A 13,887-nucleotide genomic window follows, 5' to 3' on the forward strand; every position below is an offset into this window, starting at 1 on the left:
TTTTTCTTACCTTTATTTTGTGTAGCACAGCTTCCAAGAATATGTGGCAACAGAAGGAGACTGAGACATTGGGAGAGAATCAAGAAAACCATTTAAAGCAAACTTCTGTAGAAAGATCAGGGGGAGAGAGCATCAGGAGCATGAAGAAGGAGGGCAAGATGTGGAAAGGTGCCTCTGGTGGGCAAAGGAAAGGTGGGGGACAGCTGGAAGAGTGGAATACTTCCAGGTAGGAGAACAAAGAGTGCACAGGAGTGAGATCCAGCTGGGCTGAGGTGGGGGCGGGGGGGGAGGAAGGGGGAAGAAAGGAAAAACAGTTGAAATGAGAAAAAGGAGAAAAACAGGGTAAAAGCAGAAAACACATCATTAACATGCCGTTGAGTGACAATGAAATTTCAGTTGGAAAGCAAATGAAACCAGAGAGCTTAAACTGCTCTGTAGCCTGGTGTCTGCCTATCACTGGCAAGAAGAACAAGTCTGTTATAGTTCCTGCTCCAGGGCAAATTTTTTGCACGTTAAAACAATACTTACAGGAATGAGTCTGCCAGATCCTAGAACATCCTATCACCTCCTGAACTAAAAAAAAAAAAAAAAATTATTTTGTCTTTCATATGGCAATAAGAACCAAATCATAGGCACCTGTGTCTTCATATCTGTCCCACTACCTCTCCTTCAGCATTTTTGTGCATCTAAATTTCTGATGGCTCTTTGAATAAGCATCAGAAAACCAAATATATTTGTTATAGGTCAAAAAATATTTCACATGACATAAAATCAATCTCTCAGGTTTCAGAAAAAAAAGCCATCTAGATGAGAAATTATTTTGGTACCTCTTTTTTTCTGGTGCAGTAGTTCAGCTACAAATCAGTTTATTCACATGGCTGTAATGGAGATGCAAAAGTTGAGCATTTCACACGCCAGGAGACAAGACTCAGAGAAAAGGCAAAAGAGGAGGTGAGGGCAGAAAAAGGAATTGCGTCAGCTAAAAAGAGGTCCAGACGTATAGACATCATGATTTCAGACTTCACAGAAGTCGGAGAAGAAATGGACTTCCAGTTCTCAGAAATCCAGTCTTTGCTGTCACAGACAATTGCCTCAAATAATCCTGTCCATTAATTCAAGTAGCATTTTATATTATAATATTAGTATGCAATATAAAGAAAGGTATTGTAATGGATAAATTAGTCTATGTTCAACATTGGCTATTAAAACAACTACTTAGGTTTATTGAAAGAGCTAATTTCAGAAGTCAAGGATATTTCTAAAATCATGTTTTAAATACTTCCTTATCTTGCCTGGGAGGAATTGCATCTGTGATCTGAGTAGGTATTCTCACCATTGCTGTATCTATTGCAATATCTTAGAAGAGACACTGATGCTAGATGGAGAATCATTGCTGACCGTTGTCTGCTTGACTGATTGTAACTGTAAGAAAGCATCTCTAAGGCAGAGTAGCATGTGTGTGAAGCATTCAAGCTGTGGTCCGTTGTGCTGGGCAATTCTCCTATTTAGAAGCTATTCTGTTAATAGTGTTACATTCATGCTGTTCTCAGTAATACATTGTTTGTCAAGCAAGGCCTCAGATGCTTCCATAATAGTGTTTTCTCTGTTTATGTGCTGTTAAGCACCACTAGCTGCAGTCCATGGGCAGCTGCTCCAAAGTAACAGCTTGCTGCCACCAAAAGGGTGAATTCTCATTCTGTCCTTCCTCATCCTTCCCCTGTGCCTTTCACATAGTCAGCCCCCTCCGGGGCAGCAGCTCTGACGCTTGTGTGAACCTTCATTGAGCTGATTCCTCATGCTAAGACAGCAAAAAACTGCTTCCTCCCCACACACACATACACTGTAATGGTGTTGCTTTGGGCTGTGTTGCTGCTGTCCAGAGTTGGCGTTTTTTATCAGACCTCTCTTGCTGGGCAACTTCCCAAAGCATCGCTGTCACCAACATCTTGCTCAAGAGTGCTAATAAGGCGGCTTCGGTGCGTTTATGAAACACCAGAGACCTAAGTCTTCATGCAAGACAGCTGCATCCCTGAAAGTTTCTCTGTGTTTGTGTATGAAATGACTGGAGCAGTTTATATGATGGCAGTCAGGTGGGCTTAAATTGATAACGATAAATGCAGCTTAGGCTGAAGGAATCGGGTAAAAAGCACCGCCATCCCTCTTTTGCAAAATGCTGTTTGCAAAAATGAGGGCTCTTTTCATATCCCCTGGGAGAAGTCTGTGAGGTTGAAAGGTTTTATTGCAAATATTCATTGCACGGAGCAGCTCTGCACACCGCTACTGGTTGATTCATTAATTTTCATAGGGGCGTCCCAGTTTTAATCCAGTAAAAATGTGTATTGAATTGTTCTTGGAATCCATTTATCTCCTTACTGAATAACTGGCTGCTCAGATCCTGCCAGCTGCTAGCGACTGCCAGGTTATGAGAAGACTTGTCTGTCATGTGCTCTGCATGTTCATCCAGCCTCTCCTGATCGGCAACTCTTCCCCACTCTCCTGCCTACCTACCGTAACCTTCTGTCATTCAAGTTGCAATCTGTGGCAAGGCACATGTGTAAAATATATTTTTTGAGGGGAAAAAAGTCCACATTTTTTTAACCTCTCATTGTAAATCTAGCTTCGCAGGTACCCATGATAACACCGAGGCTGACCAGGAGGAAAATTTCTGGTCTCAGGCTCTGGAGGATTTAGAGACCTGTGGCCAGTCAGGAATTCTGAGGGAACTAGAGGTAGAACAATCTTAACCTTTCTTTCCAATTATAGAGAAATATAATAGTTTTGGTTTGGTTTACATTCATTTTATTTTCTCCTTTTTTTCTTTTAAGTTGCACTAATCACACCAATTCATTTAAAAGCTTTAACCCCTCTCCACAGGACAAGGCTGACAGGCGTCTGTGTTTGAGAAACATGACTCTCTTGGTACCTACCCTTTACCTTTATATTTTCGCTTGTGCAGCTGCCTCCCCCGCCCCTAACCAGAGCTGTTTTCTTTTGTACAATGCAACCAAAATTCTATAAACATGTTCACCCCAGAGCTTTTGACTTGCAGCTTCTGCTGTGCATAACCATTGATGCTGTCTGCACAGGCAGCAAATGGCGCAGAACTTCTTAAGTGGGCATAACCTTCCTGCAGCAATGCATCCCATTCTCTGACAGACGCTTTATGCAGCTTTTCTTAGCATGTTGTAGGTTGTCTTTTAAATTGAAACTTAATGTGATTAAGATGAACATAAAAGAAAATCGGCTTTTCAAAATGTTTACCTATAACCTTACCACTCTGCAAAAAAAGCTGCCAATGTGAGAAATGTTCGTTATACAGCAATTTCTTCACTACGTAAAAAATTTTCACTTTTCATCCTGAAGTTAATTGCAAATCTAACCATGCTTTGTGTTAGATTGTGAGGGGGGTAGAGTGGGAAGGGAACAGAGACAGAGTAACTTTGAGTCTTTATTTTTCTAATCACCTTCTCTCTAAGTTGTCTAATCAGAACAATTAAGATTATACTGCCACTTAAAGCTATGGAATGAAAGGTCCTAAAATATTTTCTTTTATGTTCTTTTAAATTTCTGGAGCTGCAAAACTGGCAGAATCTCATTTTCATTTTTATGTTATATAAAGTCCTTTAGCAGCCAGGAGGAATGTGAATGGCATAACTGGGTGAAAGTTTTTCAGTTCAGATTAATTTACTTCCTCAGATTTATGGCTTTTGTATTGCATGTATGGGTAGCAAAATGTGATTCTCATGTATTTGTTATTGCAAACCAGAGAAATGTAGGAGAAAATGTTATACTGGTTTAATTCCATAGTTAGATATGGTTCAGTACCGCAGGCTTCTCTTGCAATTTTCAATATTCAGAGCACAATAAAAGGATATGGAAATAGATAATTCCGAAATGGAAATAGATCATTCATGCTGACCAGAATTCAGTTACTTCAACACGTCAAATTTTCCTCAGCCTTTCACAAAAGTGAAATTCAGAACTGTAGATGCTGTATCATTTATAGCATCACCTTGTTGCACAACCCACAGCTCTGAAAAGACAGCAAGACTCATTCAGTATGTCAGGATGCTGAGAATGGTGATGCCTCTATTTTATGAAGTGCCATTGCATAGTCAAGGACTCCTTATCATTTTTCATTTCAAGGTCTTCCGCCAAAGAGCAAAGAAAACTGTTGTTTTCCAAGTCCTCTGGATGCTTTTGCTCCATCAGGCAGTAATATCAGTCATTACTGAGCACAAGAGAGACTGTTAAGGCTACAACATATTATCTCGTAGTGAAAGTAGTGCTGGAGCTGGGAGAAAGAAGGGTGACAGACATGCTCACCAGAGTCAGAAGCAAACATTTATTTGCCTGTTTTCCCCTTATTTTTTCCCCCTTCATTTTTACTTCTCATTTTCAAGCAGGCTGCCTGCATCCTGTCCCAGTCAGAGTTCAAGTTACGGCCTTTTAATTTCCCTTTTCACTCGTCCATCGGCACCAGGGAGAATAAATAGGAAATTCAGCGTACCCTATCCCAGCAGTGGCACCTCTGTACGGTGGCTGCGCCGAAGCGCGTTTGCCTCCCATTCCCCAGAGCAGAAAGCTTTTCACAAGGGAGGAGGCTCCTTGCTGTGCACGGGTGCTTTACGTGTCAGTCCATTCCACCCAGTGGATGAGACAACTCCCGTCCAAGATTTCACCCTCCATGTATTCTTGCATCTAACATAAAAGGCTAGCTTTTACTGAGATTAAAAACAGCAGTGAGACAGGGGCCTGTATCTCTGAAGTATTAGTGCTAAGCTAAGGCAGTTATTCTTGCAATATGCATGTTATGCAAAGTTTCTTTCCAGGCAGTGAGCTTACCTGCACTGAGCTTTTTCTGGCCTGGGATGGTATCCGGGCACGCTCTCTGCCAGTGCTGACTCTAGAGCTGCCCACATATTCTGCTGACTCACATTTTTTTACCTTGCACGCACAGTCTGAATTGTAAATGCCTTCCTATAGCTCCGATTCCAACAAATGCAATTATGCCGCAATTTAAATGACATTTTATTTACATGTAAAATATTTTTAAAATAAGCAATTATACTACACACTCTTCAGTCTGCCAGGGGACTAGCTTACAAGCATAGCCGTTCTAGTGCTCAGTATTTTAGTTTGAAATGCCATCTGAAAACGTTTGCCCGTAGGGTTCTGTTATTGTTGTTGTGTTTTGTTGTGGTCCTTTATTTTATAGTGACTTGCAAGCAGATTGAACATCTATCCTCTTGCCTTTTGCTGTGCCCTGAGTGATTGTGTTTTAACAAAGAATAGAGACTTTTTTCCTACTGCTATGAATTAACCACTTACTTAACCCACATTCTGTGTTAAAAATTAACCTATTCATTAATGCTCTAGGCCACAATTATGTCAGGAAGTACAATGAGTTTGAATCATGAAAACCCACAACCTCGTAACCAGCTGGGAAGACAAGCCAGCTTCCAGGAAAGAAGTACTGTAAGGCCACATTACAGTCAAGCTACTCGTAGCAACACATTGCCGTCAGATGTGGGGAGAAAGTCCATGGTTCTGAGAAAAATGAAGCAAGAAATGAAAGAAATCATGTCACCAACTCCTGTGGAGTTACACAAGGTCTGTAATTTTCTTCTGACAGCTTTGAAATAATATATTCAGCATAGGGAATCTAATTATATGGCAATACAGTAAGCACTTTTTATAATGACTCCACAGATGTAATTTAGGGGCCATGCATATTAGTTCTTACAAGCACATTAATGATATATCCTTGTGGGGGAAACAAACAAATAAGATGCATCCTTGTCTACTATTTCGTTTTACAACAAATCCTCAAAAGGGACTGCTCTTTTGCAAGGAGGATCCACTGGTGATTTGAATTGACAATACCAATAACTCATCTCTGCAAAATGTGTTCATTAAGAAAGCGAAGTTTAATTTCTAGAAAATACATTTCTTTAGGAAATTACTCAGGAGGGTTTGGGGCTCCCATTGGTCCTTTTTCAAATTAACACTCATTTTGAATCAAATACATGAGACTCGAAGTACATAAAATAGAATGTTATTTCAAATTAGCTATTGCTTCTCTTCTCTTTATAATTCCTTTGCTCTAAAAAGGATAAATAATCTTCATTCTATGCAACTTTTCACGGCTCAGGACTTTTGAAATCACCTGGTGATATGAAGGTGGCTCTGCACCCCGAGGAAGTACTGGATAAAGTATCTTTAGATATGCAGAGGAAACAACCTTCCAGCTTAAGTCTCAAGTCCCGTGAGGCGACAACAGCAATGAGTTTCCAAATCTTTGGGGGACATTATAATGCTGTTCTACTTGATGGAAATGAGCCTCCCATCTCCTGCACCCATCATCCTCTTAAAGGTCTGAGATCTTCCCAGGGAGGAGGCAGAAGCATGGAAAAATTTCATTAAGATGTCACATGTTGTCATTCTCAAGAGAGCTCGTTTGGTTCCTAGTCCCTGCGGGTTTGACTGAGTTTAGTTTGTAGTTCATTCAGTTTAGTTCAGTGAGGTAAGGACTCACTGAGTATGGGCTAGATGAACGTTTGCAGAAGATAGTAGAGAGTGGATCTTATATACGGAAAATGAATCCATTGCCAATGTAAACAATCAATAGGATGTGTTGTGATAGTTTTAAGCTATTCATATTTCCAGCTTGATGTGAAGTGATTAATGGAGTTAGTTACTGTGCTCAGTTTTCCTGAGTGGCGAGTAAATGTGAAATATAGAACAAAATTACACCAGCAGGTATTTCATGGTGTGCTCACATTCAGCAAAGGCACGGTTTTCTCCTATGGATTATAAAACCAGCCTTTCATGATTGATAAAATAAATCCTTTCCTGGAAAGGAGGAGTCAGATTTCTATTAATGACTCGGTATTCTATGATAGCTGCTAGCTGGTAGAGTCCTGGGCAGTAAAAAATACCCTGTCCTTGAGCTTTCTCTCTCTTCAGTTGTCTATTTTTTAAGATTGCTGTGAGCTTCCGTTTTAATAATTTCCAGTTTTTGTTCAGACAATATACCCACTTTTCCCTTGTCTGCTGAAGTGATGTTGAGTTTGCTTATACTGTCTATTCTGTCATCCAGAAAAGAGTCATTTCCTTTCTGAAAATCTAAAAGTTGAACCTGCACCAAGGATTTTCCAAATCCTTATAGTTGTTTAAGAAAAACAGAAACTAGTGACTGGATCTTGCGGTCTGATTCACCAAAGTGGGCTTGTACCCCTATGATCACACGTGCAGGTTAACCCAAGCATCATGGGCTGCTTTTGTATTCATGCCCATCTTAGCAAGCTCTTATTTGTTAGTTTTCTTACCGGTTCTTGTGTAGCAACGTGCCTGTTACTTTCTCTCTCCTCCTTTATTTTTGTATTAGACCTCTAGGTTAACACTAATAACCTGTTCAGTTGCTATTTCTCATGGACAGCTTGTCCAATGATAGTTTTCCAAAAGAGCTGCAATGCCACAGGAATGACTTCATTTCACTGTCAGATAAATGCGTTGTTTTAAGTATTTTTCATAACAGGTCTTGCTGGCAAATGTGCTCTGCCTTCTGCAGGCAAATGTCTTCATCAGCTGGGCCACTGATGGGACAACCAGTGAAATAAGAACTGTTTTGGAAAACTGTGATGATGTAAACAGTCTTTCAAATACAAGCTAAGACATAGCTTGCCCAAGACTTACCTCAGCAAGACTTTCAAGCATGTACTTGACTGCATGCTGCTGAGCTTTCCCAGTTTCTTCAGCAGGACAGGTCAGGTGCCTATTTACTGCCTCAGTGCGATGAGTCTGCATGCCTGTTGAGTCAGGGCCTGTGTGCCCTATAGATCAGAGTTCATACCTTAGGTTTGATTGCAGAAAATGGGCCAGCTAAGGTTGATGTTCCACTGGTTTTTCATAATCTGATTGTGAGAGAGCAAGAATATATGATTCTACCAAAGAAAAAGCCATAAAAATGAAATACATCAATTGCCAGTCCAACTGCATAGGGTAAGAGAGAAGAAGACTGGATGAAAACTGCTCAGGCTACAAACACAAATGAGTAAGTCTAACGGAACAGCATGGTGAGCAGATGACATTACTCGCTTGTCCTTCTCAGATATACACCTGTCAGAAAGGTAACACAGCCCTGAGGATTATTTTGCTGAATGCTGCAAACTTTGCAGCAAGTTAACCTGAATTCTTCACTGCTCTTTCTTACTTCACTGCATGACATTCACCAAATGCGTACTTGAACTGTCTTTGTCCTGAGGAAGCTAGGACTGAGATAAGTGTCATACAAATCTCTTCAAACATTTGTTCTAGATGGTTTAATAAGTAACTTTTAATTTAGCTGGATAGCATATTGCTATATCAGTACTCAATTAACGCCTTTAATTGATTTTATCTACCTAGGTAATCATATAGATTAATATTTTTCTAAAAGTCATAGCAGACCATTTTTTAAAAGTTTCATAGAGCGTGCATTCCTCTGAGAGCAAAAATATGCACTAGACATCAGATAATTTTTCAATATTATTATTGCAAGTAGTCATTAACCTAAAATTACAGTCGGTTAAAATACCTCAATAGCTGATCTGTGCAAGATGTATGAATTTAAATTAAGCATTTTCCCGTAGATTTGAGAGGGGGGAGAGGCATAGAAACAGACTCAAAACTTGTAAGCTTCTGTTTTAACTTTGTAACTATTTAATTGCTTATGAAATACAAATCAGATTTCCATTTCAGCTTTCTTTTTCCCTTAGGCTCCTGATGTGAATTTAAAAGTCTAATAAATTGCCCATAATGGAGATTATGCTATTGAGATCAAACCTTCCAAACAGTTGTGATCAGAAGTACAGATAAACCAGCATGATTTAGGTGTTGCATGAATTGCTTGCAATCTCATACCCTTCAGAAAGGGCTACTGGCAAGTGAAGATGAGAAAGCTGTGTGGTAGGGCTTTGCCCATACCTGTTATTAAATAAAAATCTGGGTATTTCAGATAGCAGGGTTTTTACTCTGAGATTCCCTTTGAAGAATATATGCTGCCCTAAAAAGAAGTAGCCCCAAAATTATAACCTATAATACAAAAGAAAGTTCTCTGCAGATGACTTGCACCTATAAAATGTTACAGCTGTCAAACATGCAACAAAGTTAAATCGTAACCTCATCCTATAAGTGAGTAAGCATCAGTTTCTTTAATTTCCAAGCTCCTGTTAAATAAACCAAAAGTCAAGACAAGAGAGCCATAAGGGAAGTGGTTTTTAAAAATATTCTAGGATCTGTCAATCTGAAGAACCACAGAAATGAGAAAATATTTTGATACATGAAAGTTGTGATTGTAGGGTAGTGAGTAATTCCCTTCCAGAGTGCTCAGTCTGTATAAATCAGGAAAGTCCAACCTCAACAAGTGGGGGGCAATAAAAGACTTTGGATGATCATTCTCAAGTTCGGCTCCCCTCCTTGCCCCCCCCCCCCATTGCAGTACTTCCCACTGTCCCTCTACAGCAAAACTCCGCTTTCGTGCCCCTTATCATTTGCAGTGCTCCATTTTTTCACTCACAAGCTGGGCATGAAGTAGGATGTGTATTCCCCGGGCATTATTGTAGACAAGACACAAGATAAGGTGAGCTAATGTGGACTGGCACCTCCTATAGATCTGTAGAACAGAATTTACATGTATTTTGTTTGCTAATAGACACTCACTAAAAATAGGAAAAAAGCAACACTGTCCTAGACTATACAGATGGGACCACTATCTGTAGTACATGCAGAATTATTCTCCACTCTAGCTTGGCTTTGATGAAGTCTTGACTGTAAAAGAGTGTCCCATTTGGGGTCTGAAAATTAAAGACGGATGCTGACTTTCTGAACGGAGTCCAGAGAAAAACAAGCCTTGTTTCACATCGCTGCAGAGAAGGAGAGAATGAAGTGATCTTGTTCTCTGTGAACAGCAGCAGGCTTAACTCTCAGCAAGGGTGATTTAGTTTAGACCCAAGGAAAACATCAGAAGCACTGGAAGGGATTACTTTAGTAGACTGCGGAGTCTCCATCACTGGAGATTTTAAAAAGCAGGACAAATAAATGTCTCTCAGAAATGGGTTAGATGCGGTTGATCCTGCCTTAGGACAAGAATACAGTCTAGGTGACTTCAGGAGTCCCCTGTTTCATATGCTTCTGTAGTTCATCTGAGGTTGGATCCAGCTCCATTTAACTCCAGTGCCTGAAGGAAGAGGAAGGGGAAAAGAAAAGGAGTAAGCAGAAAGGGGAAGTTCCTTTTAAAAATTGTGCTGTCTGTGCTAGAACAGTACATAATATTCTAAGTCTTCTCTTCTTAGGCACTGTATAATATTTTTACATTTACTTTTCAAGGCTTCTTTAAGAAGCAGTTAACATGAAGCACTCCTATCCTTTGTGATGGTGTGGAAAAAAAGTTATCATCTCATTTGAAGAGAATTTGTGTCTTGGTCCAGTGCTAATTATTTTTCATTCTTGCCAGGAAATACACACAAATCTGTCAATAAAATGTATCTCCCTGCTTTATTAACTTTTTCAGTCTTGCTGGAATGGTAGTCTTAGGGCACTTTCATAGCAGCTTCAAACATGCTTCAGATCAAAGCCATGTTAGACATGCTATGATATCACAAAGAAAAGCCTCTGTTGATAACAAATTATTAGAAGTTTCCCAGAGTCCTGCTGGTACAGCAGCTGTTGATACAAATTAAAGTCATTCTAAGATGAATTATTTTGAATTTGCAGATAGGTTTGTCAGTAGCTGAAATGCCCTTTGACTCCTAAAATCCATGCTGAGATGGAGGGAGGTATGACAGGTTCAGCAACAAGTTACTTTGGGGGAAGAAGGGAGAAAAGAAGACAAGGAGCTTAAACACAACAGCCACTGGGAAGTTTAAAATGACAGCCCATACCCAAAAAAGTCACTGGCAGGGAGAAAGCCTTCAGCTTAGTTAATGGGACTTTAGGTGTGGCTTTCTGCTTTGCTGTGCTGTACAGAGGGAGAAAAAACAAGGGAACTGGTGTAAAGTAAGGGATGAATACTGTGTGGGTATTTGTGCTTGCCACGGCATGAGACAGAGGTGTTTTCACAGCAGCTCAGCGATGCACCGTCCACGTCTACAGACAAAACAGTGCTAATGCTGCAGCAGCTGGCGTTATATCTAACTTCTCTCAACTGGCAGCAACAGGATAGCTACCAAACTTCCTAGTGAGTCTGGTTTCATTCTGGTTAAAGCACTGCTGATAGACCACTAAAGCCAAGTAAAGTCAAGAAGACTGCAGAGAGCAGGGAAAAAACCCAAAACCAACTATCTGTGCTCTTTGTTGATCTGACCAAATCCTTCACTCCTGCTTTGAGACAATCATCATCTTGCCTGTTCTTGCTTACCTTTTCACAATGGCAGTTAAGGCAGGATCTCAGAAGCTTTCTGAAGGCAGCACCAACCAGCGCTGTGCCCCAGCACTGCTGCGCCTTGGCATTCTTCTCTGAAATACTGACCAAGTCCTCAGCAGCCCGATCTGAATTTGGTCTTGGCCTGCCTTGAGCAGGAGGTTGGACTAGACACTTCCCAAAGTCCCCTTCAATTTGAATGATTCCGTAATTCAGAAACACCAGAATGGAATTCAGTGGCTGGCACACACGAGGATGCAGCATGTGGAGCATTACTAGTACCAAGCCATTATAAAATTACAGAGCACTCTTAATGTTGTCATTTTATCAGCCAAGGTATGATAAAACCAGTATTTTGAACCCAAAGTGACATAAGCTATAGCAGTAAAAGCACAATTTTGACTGTGTGACTGTATCTATCTGCAGACGCGTTTTGTGCCAGCATCAGTCAGATGTCACACCATTGACTCACACAATTTACTTGCATAGGTCTGCACTCCTGACGTGAGAGAGAAGCACGAAAAAATAAAAACCTCACAGAAATAAAACCCTAAGCATACCACATACCTACAAAGAAGTCTCTGAATCTTTTTCTATCAAGTAACTGAATTAAAAAAACTACCTGTGAGGACTTGTTCTCTGAACAGCTGAAAAACCTTCTCCTAACAGTTTTATTAACTTCTATTTCCTGCTTTTGAATGACCCTCTCATGGCTATGTAACTGTACGAACACTGCCTGCAAGCTCTTTCAGAAGGAGCCTTCTTCGTACTTTCTTAAAAGATTGCATTAAAACTCTTATACTGAGCACTTTTGAGATTAGGCTTTCCAGGGTGGACCATTGCCTGGCCAAAACCAGGCTGGCTAGGGCTTACGGTGCCGGTGGTGGTTACGGCCTCTGGAAGTTTTGGAAGACACGACACCAGCTGTTCGGTTGAGGCCAGGTCTTCATCCCTGAAGCAAAACTAAACCTAATCTTGTACTCAGATCCTGGCAACTAGAGAACAGGGCAACAAAAAAACTAAGACTCAAAATAAGGACACCACAAAAGGTGGGCTAAATACCACAAATTTCCAGCTGACAAGCAGAAGTGAAAAGGGCTGTTTATTACTGAAGAATAAGGTGGCTTCTGAGAATATTAATATAATGTCAAAATGGGGACAACTCTAATCCTGTAAGTACCAAATAGTAGGTAAGTGATCTCTCTAATGTGAAAAAAAACCCACCAAAACCATCCTAGGAAGAAAGCCTGCCTAATGCTTGTAGAAACGTGGACAAACTTTTCTTATTCCTTCTCATCATGTCACATCACCTCCACAGGTAACTTTGTACAAGGACTCGGATGGAGACGACTTTGGGTTCAGCGTCTCAGATGGTTTATTGGAAAAAGGAGTGTATGTTAAAAACATTCGACCAGCTGGCCCTGGCGATCTGGGAGGTTTAAAACCATACGACAGACTTTTACAGGTAATGTTTCCGGCACCACACAGGTTTAGCCTGAAGGGACATGACATACGGATTACTTTGTAAAAAGATTTGTAACCACACTGCAGGGTGTTTGGGTATCCGTCTACACAGACGCGATTGTAGAGAACTGCACGAAGTGTTTTCATCACTTATTTGGAACAGCCTTATTATCATCTACATTGCTTTTTATATTTTAAATGATGAGCAGTACTGTTCTTTCGTATTTCTGCTGGGAAAGGATGTGTGTAGGGGGACGGGAAGAAGGACAAATGATCGTAATTGCTCTGTGCTGCAGGCCATGTAAATCGCTTAGAGCCTCGGTAAGGAAAGGCAACACCTCGTGGTGACTTGGGCTTTTATGCAGAGGCACTAAGGCTAGATTTTTCTGTAAAGTCATATTTGAAGAAACAAATTCTTTCAGAACGTTAGGTATTTCAGAACTCCAAAGGAAACATACAAATGCTCACTGGAAAGTTGGAATTTCCCAAGGCGTTTCCAGGCAGATTTGTAATTTTTGCTGTTCTTGATACAGACTTGAGAATAGTTTCTGTGCTTAATCCAAGTTGTTGATTGGCGTAGTTGTACTAATGTAATACTCACTGAGCGCCACGCTTCCCACAGTGCCAAGTTGGACCATGATGGAAAAACTAAATTTCTGTCAACTAGCCCAATAAAAAACTTTGTATCTTAATTAAAACCAGGGAAGACCTGAACTGAATTGAAATTTTAGATGTGATCTGTTGCATTTAAATTAATGAACACCGTGAAAGACAGGAAAACTATGTGCTGTTCAATGTCATTTGTGGAGTGGGCATTGTGACAGCTGCCAACACCTGGCACCAGTGTAAATATGCCCACTTTAGCTATGTTCTGTTCAAGGGTGAGTAGAAAACTTAACTGGTGTCTTCAGACCGGACACCATGGTTAAATAGTTTTGCATAGACGATTCTCTACCTGGAATATTTAAATAAGGTTCCATAGTCTCAAGGATAAATCTGTTTCTCTTGTGATCTCACTTCTT

The 13,887-nt window shown here is 40.4% G+C and overlaps 1 protein-coding gene across 5 annotated transcripts in view; it reads left to right on the forward strand.

The window, feature by feature from the left end:
• The window catches only part of GRIP1 (glutamate receptor interacting protein 1), a 234,666-nt gene that overhangs the window by 219,067 nt on the left and 1,712 nt on the right, over positions 1-13,887 (forward strand). For 3 of the 5 annotated variants that reach the window (XM_050892301.1, XM_050892309.1, XM_050892316.1), the window contains 4 exons: positions 2,618-2,729; positions 2,875-2,919; positions 5,380-5,613; positions 12,720-12,866. In XM_050892301.1, coding sequence (XP_050748258.1) covers positions 2,618-2,729; positions 2,875-2,919; positions 5,380-5,613; positions 12,720-12,866 — 538 coding nt within the window. The remainder of the gene's footprint in view (positions 1-2,617; positions 2,730-2,874; positions 2,920-5,379; positions 5,614-12,719; positions 12,867-13,887) is intronic. The other 2 variants (XM_050892325.1, XM_050892332.1) reach the window with 1 other exon arrangement.

Source organism: Gymnogyps californianus, chromosome 1 (genome assembly GCF_018139145.2).
Source record: "Gymnogyps californianus isolate 813 chromosome 1, ASM1813914v2, whole genome shotgun sequence".
NCBI lineage: Eukaryota > Metazoa > Chordata > Aves > Accipitriformes > Cathartidae > Gymnogyps > Gymnogyps californianus.